This window comes from Manacus vitellinus, unplaced genomic scaffold, assembly GCF_001715985.3.
Source record: "Manacus vitellinus isolate BGI_N305 unplaced genomic scaffold, ASM171598v3 scaffold_1_pilon, whole genome shotgun sequence".
Classification (NCBI taxonomy): domain Eukaryota; kingdom Metazoa; phylum Chordata; class Aves; order Passeriformes; family Pipridae; genus Manacus; species Manacus vitellinus.
Genome location: NW_021939396.1, coordinates 47,272,358 through 47,288,297, shown reverse-complemented (window position 1 = coordinate 47,288,297; position 15,940 = coordinate 47,272,358). Strand labels below are relative to the sequence as shown.

The 15,940-nt window shown below is 39.4% G+C and overlaps 1 protein-coding gene across 6 annotated transcripts in view; it reads left to right on the top strand.

Moving 5' to 3' along the window:
• The window catches only part of GREB1L (GREB1 like retinoic acid receptor coactivator), a 137,209-nt gene that overhangs the window by 104,074 nt on the left and 17,195 nt on the right, over positions 1–15,940 (top strand). For all 6 annotated transcript variants that reach the window (XM_018081077.2, XM_018081061.2, XM_018081072.2 and 3 more), the window contains 11 exons: positions 108–434; positions 1,248–1,376; positions 1,977–2,111; positions 4,435–4,632; positions 6,078–6,258; positions 7,672–7,864; positions 9,252–9,385; positions 10,753–11,092; positions 13,244–13,359; positions 13,726–13,970; positions 14,979–15,541. In XM_018081077.2, the coding sequence (XP_017936566.2) occupies positions 108–434; positions 1,248–1,376; positions 1,977–2,111; positions 4,435–4,632; positions 6,078–6,258; positions 7,672–7,864; positions 9,252–9,385; positions 10,753–11,092; positions 13,244–13,359; positions 13,726–13,970; positions 14,979–15,541 (2,561 nt within the window). The remainder of the gene's footprint in view (positions 1–107; positions 435–1,247; positions 1,377–1,976; positions 2,112–4,434; positions 4,633–6,077; positions 6,259–7,671; positions 7,865–9,251; positions 9,386–10,752; positions 11,093–13,243; positions 13,360–13,725; positions 13,971–14,978; positions 15,542–15,940) is intronic.

The window sequence follows — 15,940 nt, the reverse complement described above, 5'->3', positions numbered from 1 at the left end:
ATGTGGTTGAAGGAGCTTTTCAGATCAAGACAGACCTGTGATTATTCCTGGTTCAATAACATTTTGATATGAGATACCGTTCTTCTGTTTGTTTGTTTTCAATGTAGGTCCTGACCAGATACCCCTGAGGGAAGAATTTGAGCAGATCATGTTGAAAGCTATGCAGGAGTTCACTCTGAGAGAGCGATCCTTGCAAATGAGCGCACAGTGTATCTCTGTGTCACCAGGTCAACTCCCTTGGCTTGCCAGGTTAATCGCTAGTGTGTCTCGGGACCTCGTGCATGTGGTTGTTACCCAGAATTCCCTGGCAGAGGGCATCTCGGAGACCTTGAGGTCTCTCAATGAAATGAAACATCAGCAAAAGCTACCAGATTATGTAGTTGCCATTTGTGCATCAAAGATAAGAGGAAATGAGTTCTGTGTAGTAGTTCTAGGTGAGTATATTTGCAGATTGCTTGCGATGCCAAATTAATTTTCTCGATTTATTGATCCAGTTTTTAAATCCCTTTTGTTCTTTTTGTTCTCCTTCGTGTTGTTACACTGCAATGTCACAGTTTATTGTTTGTCCATCAAAACCTGGAGTACTGATGTCCATGAGGATCTAGAAAAATATATTTATGCTACTCATCGCTGCTCTTTGAATGGCCTGAGACTTTGTTTGTGTGATTATGTTAGAAAATACCTTGAAGTGACCCAGTGACAAAATAGTTGGTTTGTCTTTGTTTTGTGGAACAGCTGTGATATTGTACATGGCAGAGTCTTCTGCAGACTGCTGTAAAACAGAACATGCATTTTATCCTTTCTATCACCTTGATTTTAAATTTTGCATTGGTGACTGGCTCTGATGTTTGTGTGTGCATGAATGTGTCTTCACGGAAGTGAATTTTGACTAGTCATCTTTCCTTTGTAGGCAGATGAATCAATAATGCCAATTTTTTACTTTTTTAAATTTTTTTTCCCCACACTAGGGATAATTACTTTTTCATATTTACCCTGAATCATATCATTTGTCACACAAGCATACAAAATGATGGGCAACAGTTTGCAAAGAGCGTGCTAAAATTATAGCAACTAATTCTTCAGTCACTAGTGAAGTAGACTTGAGACTGCTCTCCCAGTCTTCTGGGTAAAGGCAACGGAGATCCATGACTGAAGATCAGAGTGGCCCACATTTCTAGGATGAAAAGGTTGTACTGACAGTACACTGTATTAAGGTTTGCTCTCACTTTTTTCCCCTTCTTCTCCAGGTCAGTATCAATCTCGGGCACTTGCAGAAAGCATGCTTACCACCAGTGAATTTTTAAAAGAGATCAGTTATGAGCTCATCACAGGGAAAGTTAGTTTCCTGGCATCACATTTCAAAAATACATCTTTAGGTGAGTGGTTCTAAGAAACAGAAGTTCTAACCAAGACAGTCATGTCATTAGGGTTGGTGTGTCTCCCGTCCAGCAGTTAAAATGCACTGAATACAGCTCTGCCCTCTCCATCGAGAGCATTCTTTCCTTCTCTCCATTCCCTGTGTGTAAAGGAGTGCTTGTCTCCTTCACTTGTGTAGTGCCAGTTACTAATCCTGTAGCAAAATATTTTTAAGAGTTTCTGCTCTTGAATGTGATGGCAGGGCACCCATGAGTGCACAAGTTTTTAGCAAGGGTTTAGAGATTGTTTTATAATGTGTGTTTTTTTATAATCATCAGTTGTTATCAGTAGCTGTAAAGGCACAGAGCTGAAACTATTAAACTGTGGTTCCTTTTTTTTTTTTTGGAATTAATTCGACCAGCAAATCAGTAAATTAGAGTAAAGAGAAAAATATTTTCCCTCCGTCTCTTCCCTGTATCTCCTCTCTTCCGTGTACCTCCACTCCCTTGCCCCTTCACAGATTTGACATCAGCCATGTGAGAACAGCTGTGTGTGTAATGTTCTACGTCCTTTGTCTGAATTGACTTCCAGATAATTTGGTGTTACTGATTCTGATCTAGGTGATGATTTGGACAAACTGCTGGAGAAGATGCTACAGCAGCGAGGGGAAAGTGTCATTATACCTTTTAATGGAGATGTTAGCGAGTGTGTGTCATCTCAGGAGGCGATTGCCATGGTTTCTACACAAGAACCAGGTAATTTCTCTTACGTGCAAGATGTGAAATAAGTGAGTAGCTTGTTAAATGTCAAAAGGCATACACCTCAGGGATACACCTCAGAAGAATCTAAGGGCATAATTGCAGTCAGTGTGTCAACCTTAAAATATTAATACTGCCAGCTGAATGCAGCAATACAGCAGTCTCTCAGACAGAAAATCTCTGTAATAACCTTCAGCAACTTTTTTTTTTTTAATAATTCCTAAGATAAAATATGCTATCTTCTGTTAGACGTTAGGCAGAGTACAGATGTTTCTTTGTTACAGTGTGGATTAGTCTCACCCTTTTGCACCCAAAAGAATGTAACCTTGAGTTTGAGGCAGAGGGGAACTGTGTTCATAGCCTGATCTCCCAGGTGTCCTCCTGCTTCTTAACTTTTGATGCTCCTCACTTTCTGCATGTAAAATGGTAATACACACTACAAACTTGTGCTTTGGGGCTTAAACTTTTAGGGAATGTGTTTTAAGATCTTGGACTGAACATGCTAGGCAACCATAATCTATAATTTGTTGACCTGTCCACCTAATATGATGAGATGCTAAGGTGCAAAAGATGAGCTAGGATTTCTTGTCTAAAAATGCTTATTATAATTTCTCCATTTCAGAATTATTTAATTATTCAGAGTTTTAATTCAGAGTTTTAATTTTCGTATCACAGAAATGGTAAAAGATGCACTGAGCTGTTGTGAACACTGAAATTCTTTTAGGTCTAGTATCAAAGAAAATTCAACCTCCAGTAAAGCCTTTTTTCATATTTTTTTTGTTTACATTAGTTAGCTTAAATTCATCAGCTCAGTGCTAGGTCTGAATGAAAGCAAAATGGTTCATAGTCTCCACATGGATCAGGAGATCCAATTAGAAGGGCTGCCAGTTACTTTGATCTGGCACCCGCAGAAGGACAAATCTTGAGCTTCCTCACAGGATTAATTTGAAGGGAGAATTATCTTTAGATTCTGAGGGTGGTTTTCCTTCTTACTGTTTGCTTTTATTAAAATCTTTATATTTTCTCAAACAATTATTCTGAGTTAGTTTTGTCTTTAAAATATGGCTGTACAATGTTTGAAGCCACTGAGAGTCTGTCTGAACAAAAAAAAAAGGAGGAGAAGTAAGTCTCCTAGGCAGCGAGATGAATCTTTCTCCCATAGCAAATGTACTGAAATGGACACTGAGGCAGGTTTGAGTAGGAGATAAGTATGTGCATATACACACACAAACACATGTGTCTATGTAAAACTAACATAGTAGAAAAAATTACTTAAAAAAACCTGTAATGCCATTATAGGATTTAATTTAGTAATCTGCAGTTCGAAAATATTCAGTGGTTAATGAAACGTGGACTGTTGGGCATAGAATTTACCTAATGGAAATACTGTAATGGAAAATGCTTTTAATTATGAGGAAACAAGAGTGCTCTGGTGCGTCCCTCAGTTCTCTGCATGTAGTGTTATACTGACATTTATTTAAGTATAAATAAATCTGAGACTAAAATTTTGTTAAAAGTCAAGGAACATCCAAAGAAATAAATGCTCCCCTCCCCCAATAATTGAGATATATTGCCTAGTTGTATTGTTCATTTTCCCCTCACAGCATGTATCACTACCAGTCAGTACACAGACATATGGCTATCTTAGTCATGGCTTAGAGTGGGGCTCCGTACTTTAGAGAAGAGGTGATGTACAAATGAACTTGCAACAGACCTGCTGTCTTGGTAGAGTCTTTTTGGCAGGATTATCAGCATAGGCTTGGTTTCCTCAGATTAATAGCTGTGCTGGCTCCCAGCCCATTGTGCCCAGAGCACAGCAGCCTCAGCACCATGGCTGGTTCTCCCAGCAGGATTGATGGAGGGAAGCTCCTGAAAGAGAACTGCAAGTTTCAGGAGAATATTAGAGCGCTCTCTCTCTCTGTTTTTATTTGTGTACACATGTACATCTTTATATATATATATATGGATGCATATTATGTATGCGTTGGTTCATTTAATGGAATGCTTTTCACTACGTTGGTATTAAGGCTTTCTTGGGTTGCATTGTTAAAAATCCTCGAAACACTTAGGGCATTTTAAAAAACAAGCAGTGCTGTACTTTAGGTCATCTCATATATTACCACATTTTAATCAAAGAAAGAAAGTTGACATTTGTGATCTGGACCCACCTCTCCAGTGTTGAGATTTATTCTGGTGAGTGGTTATTTTTTTCTGATAGTAGAGGGTGGGCTGTTTGGAGGGTCATGTTTATTGGGGAGATGGGAAAGTAAACATGTTTCTTGTTGTGTTTTGTTTTCTTTTTCAAACAAACACACTCCAGATTTGGATGTTGATACCTTCCAAATTTACCAGCCACAGCTTACAGTTGCCAGAAAGCTCTTGTCCCAGGTTTGTGCTATAGCAGACAGTGGCAATCAGAGCCTGGATCTGGGCCACTTCAGCAAAGTGGACTTCATCGTTATAGTTCCCCGTTCCGAAGTCCTGGTGCAGCAGACCCTTCAACGTATTCGACAATCAGGTAAAAAGGGAGGGGAAAGAGACTGATAAACTAAAATATGTGATGTTATTAAATCACAGCTGGTATAAATGGGTTTGTATAAATGTATTTTGCATGTCCAGTATTAGCTTCATTAGTTGGTATAATTGATGAATTCTAAACATCTTCCTTTCGTAAGAGAGGGGTCCAAGGTGTACCATGTAAGTGTCAAAAGAAAGTGCCGTATTCATGGAAATCTAAGGAATGTATGACCTGGAGAAGCATTAGCAAATACCACTGTTCAGGTCTTTTATCTCCTAGAGCTGTTAGTGCCATTTGTTCTAGGTACACATTTGTGCATACGCTCTCGTATGTGTTTGCACAGATGTATGTGCAGGAAGCTCTTTTATGAGTTCAATAAATGCCTGAGTGATACATGCAAATTGGCACACAATAACTGGCATCCTGGTTCAGATGGTGATTTTTCCCATCTGGGCTTCTATGTCAGGCCATGACTGGTGCCAAATGTTTCCAGAGAAAGAACAGGTTATGTTCCTCCTGAGAAGGACCTCTGTCATCCACTCTGTTAGTGACTGACATGTTGAGATAAGCATAAGATTTTCTCTGTGGAGAAAATTACTGTCTAACAAAACTAGGAACTATCTGTGTAAATATTTGGACCTTTGTTCCATTCCTTGTTTCTTCAGACATTGTACTTAATTTGCTGTTACACACTAAACCAGAGGTTTTTTGGTATCTATTTGCAGGTTTTCACATCTACTTTATTTTATTTTTTTTAAATGAATGAGTTTTATTTTACTTTTTTTGAAACTATTTTTTAAAATCATTAAGACACTGGAAAATACATCAGTAACTCAAATTTCAGAGTAGTCTGTTGCTACTTTAATTTAAATGCCATTCAAGGTTGTATAGATTATATCATGCCTACTTTTTGAATATGATGGCAATATAGCATTACAAAGACTGCTAAAGAGTAGTTATATTGACACAAATGTTGCAGCATGAAATGCATGAGAGCGTGAAAAATATTATATGATACTAGCGAGAGCCAGTTTTATATAAATTTATGATTTTTGCAAAGGAAAGGTCAGGATAACTTCTTCTGACTCAAACAGTATTAATATATGAGCTAAATGTGGGCAGGTTTAGCCTAGGGTCATGGAGCAGAGCCAACTGAGTGCTGCTCTGGAAATCTTTGTGGAGGCCTGATTTTTTCCCCCCCTTTTTTGGTAAGGTGGTTTTTAAAGGTCTTCAGGCACTTTTTGGAGGAAATCCAGAAGCCAAGAAGTGCATTTTGGCCTCCACTGTGAGTGAAAATGAATTTGGATAATCATCTCATTACTAGGGCTTATCAATGATTTGGCTAAATCCTGATATTGGCAGGCCAAGTGGCAACCTGCCATTGACCCTTCATTTTTGGATGCACTCAAAGGAAAAGATTTTTGTTGTATTCTTATTTTTGACAGGTGTCCTTGTGGACTTGGGTCTAGAAGACAATGGAACAGCATATCAGAAAGCCGAGAAATATGTGGTTCGTCTAGACAATGAGATTCAAACAAAATTTGAAGTTTTCATGAGACGAGTGAAGCAAAATCCCTATACACTCTTCGTGCTGGTTCATGACAATGCCCACGTGGATTTAACAAGGTAGCTGCTTCAATCTACCAAAGGAAAACCTTCCTCTCCCAGTATCTTCAGTTAGGTTTTTCAAAAGACCTACCATCTTAGACACCCAATGCTTTCTCTAGGCATTTTTAAGGCATTTTGTACCTTAAAATTGGAAATAATCTTTTTTGTTTGCCCATGATATTTGCTAACTAATTCTGATTCAGATGAAGACAGGTGAGACTAGTTTCAGATTATTGGATCCCTAACAAGACTGTTTGTAGGAGTATGTGCTATGGTACTGAAGTCAGGAAAAAGGGTTGAATTTTTCAACTTGCTTTGTTGTTCTTGTCTTTTGTTCCTATTCCTCTCCTTTTTCTGTTTTCAAACCCAAATGTCTCCCGTGTTCACAAGCTGATCATGCTTTAATTCATGTTTTTATACTTGATGATAGTGTTGCTTGCAATATAAGGAGACTTAGAGAGATTTAACTCTTTTCATTGTATGAAAGATGCCATATGCCATAGGTACTGTAAGAAAAGGATTTTAAAAAACAGCTGTACTGAATTTGACCAGCTTCAGGTCTAAACACAACACATACACACATTGCAGAGACATTTCTTCACACAGAATCACAACCTTACCCTGGAAGAAGAAAGAAATAAATAAAGCTAATTATTCTGCTCTTTTTCCATGTGTAAACTTAGGAGAATAATCTTAATGTGATTCAAACACAGCGTGTAAGGTTATGGGATTCATTTCAATATCAGAGATAGTGGAAGATATTCCTGCCCATGACAGAGGACTTGGAACTAGGTGATCTTTAAGGTCCCTTCCAACCCAAACCATTCCATAGTTCCATAATAAACAAAATAACGTCCTTGAAGGACAGCTGAAAATAGACAAAAGCAAGCTGATTTTCCCCATCACATTTTTGTTGCTGTCTTTGCTGTACTCTGAATTTGGAAGTCCTGAATATATCCTGGAAGTGAAGGTAGGTCCAGGAGCTGGAAATCAGGACATCAGACTTTTAGGTTTCCCAGTCTTAGAGAAATTTGTTGTTTCAGGCTGGGAAAGCCACTGGATTTTGTAAAATCAGTACTATACCTCCACAGCTCATGGAACAGTGTTTTTCAGTGAAAGGGAGTTCATCACCTTTGGCTTACTTTTGGTTTCCTCCATCTGATGCTTTTTTAAACTGGCACACTAATCTACCTTCTCATTGTTGGCAGATTTTGATCCTTTGTTTAGGTGTTTGTTGGGTTTTTTTCCTTCTGTTGCCTGAGTCTACCCACAGAGAACACTCAAATGGTTTTTGACATCTTTTACCCTTCCAAAGAGATTTTTTGAGCTGTGATTCTCAGTGGCATGGTTGATCGGAGATTTTTCTGCAGGAAGAGAGGATTGAATCTCAGGATGTCAGTAAGGCAATTCTTTGCATTCTTATTTCTGCAGTGCCATTTCAAGTTCCCTGTCACATGGTGAGCCTAATCATGGTCTGGCTGATAGAGTTATTAATTGCAGGGAGGTGCTTGAAGCATTCAACCTCCTTGTTCTTCAGGTCAGCTCTTTTCCTTATGCCTTGCAAACTCAGCAGTCCAGGATCAGTTCTAGCAATGAGGTACATTGGATACAATCTGACACTGTGGTAAGTGCTCGTTAATTTTAATTGTGAATTTTAATGTGGACTTCACACCTACCAGAAACTAGAAGATGTGTGTTTCAGGAGAGAGCTCCTCCTCTGCTGGAGTTTATTCTCTCAGATTCCAGATGCACAGCCCTGGGACACTGGTGGTAGAGGCAGCACTGACATGTAGGACCAGGAGATACACATCTTTGTCCAGTCACATAAGATGAGACCCTACTTTCTGTGCTTTGGTCAGACAAAGCTATGTGGACTTGCCATAAAGCTCTGGAGCTGGCTTTCCCTTTTCAGGCAGTCTGACTTTTGACTGTAAGCTCTGTGTCACACAGCCTGTCAAGTCTGCTCATTATCTTTCTGATACTAATAAAAGTTGTGTGCTAGGTTAACAAGTTTTGGTGTAGTGGGTGCTGTCATTATGCAGAGGAGAAAACCTGTTGGATATTCTGCACCATTAATTTCTTTTATAATTTCAGCTAGCTGATTTTGAGGATATTTTGGCTAAATCTGCTTAAAAACAGCTTTTTTTCCTATTTCTTGTTTGGGATATTTATATCAAATTTGACTTTACTGTGTTGAGTGGACCACTGGTTTCTGCAAAGTGTATTAAAGTGATAGCTGTAAAAAAATAGTTAAAGTAAAACCAGAGAGTGAATGAATATTTTAAATTTGGGTTTTGGTTGATTTGGTTAATATACGCCATGAGGTGGCCTTCTGTAAAATGGTCTAGACAATTTTTTGTTTCCCAAAAGTAAAAAATCAACACCTTTCAGTCTTCTGAAAAAAGGGGAGACTGTATGTGATTATTCATTCCTAGAAGTTACTGCTGATGTAAATGCACCAGAGAACATGCTGTGCTTCCAACAAAGACCTCATGAAATTTGAGACACAAATATTCTGCCTTTCTGATAGCTGTCTGCAGATTTACATTCCAGGAAAAAAAATTATTAGTTTCTGGTTGCCATTAGAGGTGTATAGAATATGAAAATCAGGAACAACTTTGGAAATTAATAATCCTTCTCTTTTCAGGTTCTGCTTTAAATAGAAATGAGATGACAGTTGTCAGTAGATATAAAGCCTGAGATAGGGAGTCAGAAAATAATTAGCAGGGTTCTAGAAAGCCCCTGCAGTCACGGGTAGGAGATATGTTGAAAAATTTGCAAGGAGCAACATCTATCTTTGCTAGCCATAGACAAACAATAAGCTAAGTAAAAAAAAAATTACATTTTATTATATTCTTTGAAACAAATACATAGCATCACTAAGGCAGAATGGATAAAAGGAAAGGCTACTTTTGTTTGGGTTTGCTTTCCACCTATTTTTTTAAAATTAGACAAGAAATTAAATTTGTACCAGTTTTTCTTATATTTTTTGCTATTTGTGTATGGAACAGGATGATGCAGCAAGTGAAGACAAGCTATACTTTGGTTTGAATGAATACAGCAAATCCCTCCAGTGGGGAGTCACAAGTCCCCTTTTGAGATGTGATGAAACCTTTGAAAAAATGGTCAACACACTTTTAGAAAGGTAAATAGTAACGTGGGAACTTGAGATTCTGCTTATTTGGGATCTTAGATATCTTTATGAACCCCATCACAGGGGATGAAGACATGATGACCTTTAACACTGATCCTGGAATCCATGAATTATGTGCAATTTTTATTTTAGTGACAAATTTAGTGCTGTTGAAGAAGGAGGGGATATCCTTCATTTGTTTAGACAAGAGATTGGGCCTGTTCAGCAGCAATATGGGCTCAACTGTGCTACTCTCCTCTTTTGGCTAAGCCCTGCCTATGCTGAGAAGGTACTAGAGGTCTCATAACTCACCATTTCTGGTGTCTCTCTTGTTGGGACTGCTAACACACTTGGCAGTGGTGACCCAGGTGAGGCACATAATTTCAAAAATGTCATTTTTGTTATTTCACTGATTGGCTATGATTTTGATCCCTGCAGCTCAGAGCTTGTTAGTACCCTGCAAATGCCTGAACAAGCTACTTTCCTGGCATATCTCCAAGATATAATTTCAGTGCGCACATTACAGGAACGAAGGAAACACTGTCATTTCCAGCAGTGTGGAGTTAATCAGCTCTGCATATCAGCAGGACAGATCCCTTTGATCTGTAGTTCTCATATCTTGATATTGTAACTGTAATGGGATTGTTCTGTCTACAATATCTACAATACTGGTTTTCCTATTTTAATTAGATCAACATAATAATTATAAATATATTTATTTATTAAGTAAAATACAATATCAAATGTGTTAAATTTGCAACATAAATAAATAATTAAGCACACCATTAAAATTTATTATTATCTAAAAATATGAAAGTAATTAATATGATGAGTAATAATAATAATAAGGTCAGTTCTTTAGGCTTCTAGTATTTCTGGTCAAATCCAACAGAATTGGTCACAATGACTGTTTCTGTTCTTAAAATGTGGATGGGAGAAAGGGTGAAGGAGGATTTGTGTATGTACAAATAACAATATGAGATTAGGATGAGAGTAGAAATTGATGGCAGGATATGTTTTTGTGTCACAGTTTATCAATTTAGCCTCTGTTTTTAAGAAACTGGGCTATTCTGTCTGAGTGGGTGAGCCACTCAAGCTTACAAGCTGAAAACATTGCAGACATTTTTGTATAATAAGAAAGGCTCCATTTGTTTTAGTTGCAGAAGTGCAGTGGATACTTTTATGGCAGGAAGAGTAAAAAGTGTTTTAAAAATATACTGATTTAATGACTGGCTTATGGTATCCAAAGCGAATTCCTGTACCTACTGGTTAACACAACACGAAACTTTCTTCAAAGCCATGCGGTCCTGGGCTTTGGCTGATTTTTAGACATTACTGTGATTTCGCATGTGCTAATGTAGAGCTGTATCTCCTCAAAGGTACCCCCGGCTGCACAGCATGGTGATTCGCTGCTACCTTCTCATTCAGCAGTATTCCCAAGCTCTGATGGCTCTCACCACAATGGCATCACTGAGAGATCACAGCACGCCCGAAACGCTCAGCATAATGGATGACCTTATCACTTCTCCAGGAAAGGATAAGAATGGCTGTGGCCACATGCTTGTCATTAGGGTGCCATCAGTGCAGCTGGCCATGCTGGCCAAGGAGAGGTTACAAGAAGTAAGAGACAAGTTGGGACTGCAGTATCGTTTTGAGATCCTCCTTGGGAATCCTGCCTCAGAGCTTACTGTTGCGAAACACTTCGTGACACGGCTGAAGGTAGGCAGAACCTGAATATTTGCTTGTATGCTCACTGTGGTCATCTGACTGTTGTAATTGCTTTGTGTTTATTCCCACATGTTTATAGGTTAATTATTCTATAGGAAAAGGATGTGTGTCCTGTATCTGTCTCTGTTGAATGTATTTCTGTACTTTTGAGCATAAGTGATACAGAAACTTGGAACAAACCTGAATTGTTACTGGTCCATGGAGTCAAACACCAGATGTTATCTCACTTCTTAAAGTTGAATAACAGCATGCATCAGATAGGGTTCATCTCTGAAAGCAGAGCTCAGATGTCTGTAGGTAAACTAACTATTTCCACCAACTTATCTGTCTGCCCAGTGTGTCTGTTATCTGCTCTGTCCATCCATCTTCTGCCCTTCTGATAACTGGTAAAGTATGCTGTTTGCCATAGACTTCTTTTCTCAAGCTCCTGCATGCTGAAAGCCTCTTCTGCCCAGCATATATGCACCAGGCTAAACTTTTGCATGGATTTACAGGAGCATGGTTTAACTAGCCAAAACCACTTCCTGAATGAACCTCACTACATTAAACAACGTATGAATTGTTATATATTAATATTAGTATACATTAAATATGTAATAATAATATTAGTATACATTAAACAAAGAAATGGGTTGCCTACCTTAAGTATCAGGCTGAAAGTAGTACTGGTTATCTGTCCTGAACCTTGCTCTGTCACAGAAAGATTCTGTTTCTACTGTAAGTTATACAGTGTATTCAAAACCACGCAGAAGAGGAAAGAATTTTGTAAGCCTTTCCTAGAGAGCTTGGATACAGCCAAAGGCAGATAAAATGTCCTTTAAAGAAGTTACGAACACTGCTTACCAAACCTTATCTGCAGTGGGAGAGGGAAAAGAGGGAAGTAGTCATAAAATGAGAAAATGACAGATGAGATAGCAGCTCTGTGCTGATGGATTTTTTTGGATAGGCATTAATTCCAACCTTAAATCATTCTGGATTGAGTCCTGTGAGGACTTCTTTGAAATCCTTTGCTGTAATGGGTTGCAGCCCTTACATAATGCTGGAACAACCTGTGAGGCCTTTAGAGCAGATGGGGATTGACTGTGGAGCTGTTGCAGGTGAATATTCATGTAGATATTGGTCTGGAATAGAGGAATTTTATCAGACAGAAAATGAAAAACCTTCTAAATAATTCTTCTTATTCCTCTCTCCAAAACATAAGATGCATTTTTGGACTAAACAAAGCTGTAGGATTCTGGACTTGTTTCTTTCTTTGCAGGTTTCTAGAAAAAAAGCCCTCAAATCTGTACCATGCATATGAAGAGAGTGAGGAAAGGAATTTAGTTGCCCAAATATAAGCCTGTAGTGTCTTTTTAGGTGGGGTGTCAGCTTTGTATCTTCCCGTATTTCAATTTCTAATCATGCACTTTCACAGAAATTTCCATCATTGGAGAGGCAGGGTGACACACAGCCAGACTAACCCCATTGAGCCAGAAATTATCTCTCTTCTACCAAGGCTGCTTTACCGAGTCAGAAGATATTGCTAAGTCACTGGAGAAATAAATTTTTTCAGTAAGCTCTGCTGAACCAAGGGCAATGAAGGGTATAATGACATGGGACCAATGCTACCAACCTTTCCAGTGCTAAGGGAAAATGCTGCAGTTTTGTGGTCTCAGGCCTTGGTAGACTGTAGGTGAGGAGTCCTTTCTGGTGGGATTAACCCCAGTGAAAGGTAAAATGTTTTTCTTTCATGCAGTCTTTCATTATATAGAATAATTAGGCAAGGTTCTTTGAACCGTTTTCACTCTCCACTTGAAAGTCTTTCTTTAGCTTTACATTAATTCAAAGACCTTTTATCTGTGCCAGTTTGAAATTGAGGGCATCAACTGCATTTTTCTCTGACAGATCACAGTAATACACTAGATGTATGTTTCCAGCAGTGAATAACATATGCTATACATCCTTTTGCTTTGTATTTAATGCTTAGCTAACAGTTGGCTACCATAAAACAAATGCATGCCTGTACCCAAGGTCTCCTTTCAGTTGGCTGTTGAGTAAGCAAACCCTGTATACAAAGAAAAAACTGGAACTGATGAAGAAAATAACCAGGTGAATATTTAGAAGAAGTCATTTAGAAGTTACTGCAATTTTCTCTGTTCACAGGCTTGGAGGGGCAATGAGCAGGATGACTGGATTCCTCGCACCTATCAGGATCTGGAAGGTCTACCTTGCATTGTTATTCTAACTGGCAAAGACCCTCTGGGAGAAACTTTCCCCAGGTGCTGTTATTACTCTTTCAATATGATTGTTTTCTAGCATGTTTAGATGAGTTGGGGGGTGAATAAGTGGTTTGATACCATCTGGCTACTTTTTCACAAAAAAAGTGTATTTTTGAATACTTTATTTGGTAACTTTAAAGTTTTGGAAAGTGTAGTTTGTGAAAATTAATGCTACTATACTGTGTGGGTCAGTGTCTCTGCAAAGTACCAAGGAACATAACTTATGTGATGAATATTTAAAAATATTTTTATATTTATGGGCTAATAAAATAGTTCATGAATATTTAGTAAGCAATTACAGATGGGGAGTATTCTTCAAAGCCAGAGAAAACAAAATTTCATTTTTTCTTGTGTTGGGTTTTCTAGGTCGTTGAAATACTGTGACCTTCGGCTAATTGACTCAAGCTACTTAACTCGTACTGCCTTAGAGCAGGAAGTAGGCTTGGCATGCTGCTACGTCTCAAAGGAGGCAATTCGAGGGCCTATTATTGCTCTTGACCTCAGTGAGAAGGAGCAGGAGAAGGCTAATGGTAGCGAGAATGACTCTGATGAGCTGCTGATAGACTTGGACCGACCCCAGAGTAATAGCAGCGCTGTCACTGGAACCTCAGGTCAGTTATTCTGCTGTTGGTCTGAAAAACAAGTTTTTATTCCTACATCACTGGAAGTTGAATGCAAACATTAAGATGTTTGCTCAAATGCTTAGCTGTGTCCTGCTGCAGGCTAGACAATGAAATGTTAGTTGCAGATTTTTCCCACGGTGAGCAATTTTCCTGTCTACTGCTAAAAGAAGATGGTGTTTCAGTGGGAGGGATGGTATGCCATAGCTAAGGGTGCCTTGTGATTTTTATTTTTAAACTTACATTTCATGTTTGGTGCTAGCTTTGTCCAGTGGATCCTGAAAAGATCTTAAAAATCAGAATAAAAAAGGCTAGTATAAAATTCTAGCAATAGAAAAATGGTCTGTAACTGGAAGTAGCTATGGGTGAGAATGGATATTTGCCTCCTTGCCAAGACCAACAGAATGGTTGGGTCTTGCCCTACCTCTTCAGGCATCAGTGAAACCTCACCTCTCATCAAACTTTCTTTTCTTTGCATTCCACAAACACTTCTGGGTCCTTCCCTTTGTTTCCCTATGAGTTTGAGGTATTAAGACAGCTGAACTGGATCTTTGCCATGCATCAGATCTTCCCATACACTAACTAAACGTGATTGGTATGGAGGAGGGAGCAGAACCCAGTTCACATGAAATAAATGCTCTGTTCTTCATAGAAAGAAAGGTGAAATGGGTCCATGTATACAGTGGTTTGTTAAACTTGACTTTCAGAAGGTTGTGCCATGAAATTCCAAATCCTAGATGCCAAATGATAGCTCTCATACAAAGCTTAGGATTGAAGCCTTAGACTCTGAACCCTGTAGCAGTAGGGCCTTTGCCTCTCCAACAAGAGGGATAGATGGATGTAAATGATTTCTTTTTACATGGTGAAACACTGACCTAAGCCCCAACAGCACTCATTGAACAGAAGTATTTGTGGGTTAGCATTGTCTCATAGATCAAATGAATCGTGGTTTTCTTATGTCAGTCACCATCTGTTCATTGTGTGCTCTTTGTTTCCCAGGTTCCCTGGCTGACAATGGCGTGAGCTCCTCAAGTGCGGCAGACAAGTCTCAGAAGCAGGCACCATCACTTAACTTTCAGGCTGTGGCACACAGCTCAGTAGATGAGGGAACTTACTCCGGTTTTACGGCTGGAGAGACCCTGAAACAAGAATGTGACTCCCTGGGTAACCAGATGGCGAGCAGCACCACTTCGAAACTGTCATCACTGTCTTCAGTCTCCCAAATGTTTCAGTGGCCTGCCCATTCCGCCAAAGACAGCAAGGCCCTCCGCGTTGCCCTGCCACGCATTGTCATCCTGTCCAAAGCTGCCTACTGTCTCCTAAGCTCGCAGAAAAGTGGGAACTTGCCTTCCTCCTCTTCCCTCCTGCCTCATGCTGATGTGTCTTGGCTGAGCTCTCTAAGGCCTCTGCTTCACAAGGACATGAACAGTGAAGAGCAGTCTCTGTACTACAGGCAGTGGACAACAGCCCGGCAGCACCATGCGGACTTCAGCAATCAGGGTGAGGCGTCTGGCGCCAGGAGCTTTCACCCCAGGCGACTGCTTTTGACAGGACCACCACAGGTAAGAGCACATCTCCTTCCTCTTGCCTTTTTATTAGTCTGAGAGGGCCAGCGATGAGGACTGTAGGTCGTACTGTAAAGTTACCCACAGTAATGTGTTTCAAGGTCAAAAGTCAAAGTCAAATTTTAAGGCTAAGTCCATGCTGAAAGTGGTAAGGAGAGGAAGGGTGATGCTGTATGTCTTGTTTTAGCCTAAATGAAATACACGTGGATGGCACCTGGTGTAACATTGCCATGAGCAGGTCAGGAGGGAAGCAGTTATCACTGCCAATTTCCCTGCGTACAGAAGTGACACAGGCTGTGGACCAGTTTGTGCAATTGAGTAAAACTGTTCAGCATAATGGGGAATATTATGTCTTGCAATACTTTCAGGCAGAGCTGAAAACAGAGCTTTGGAGTA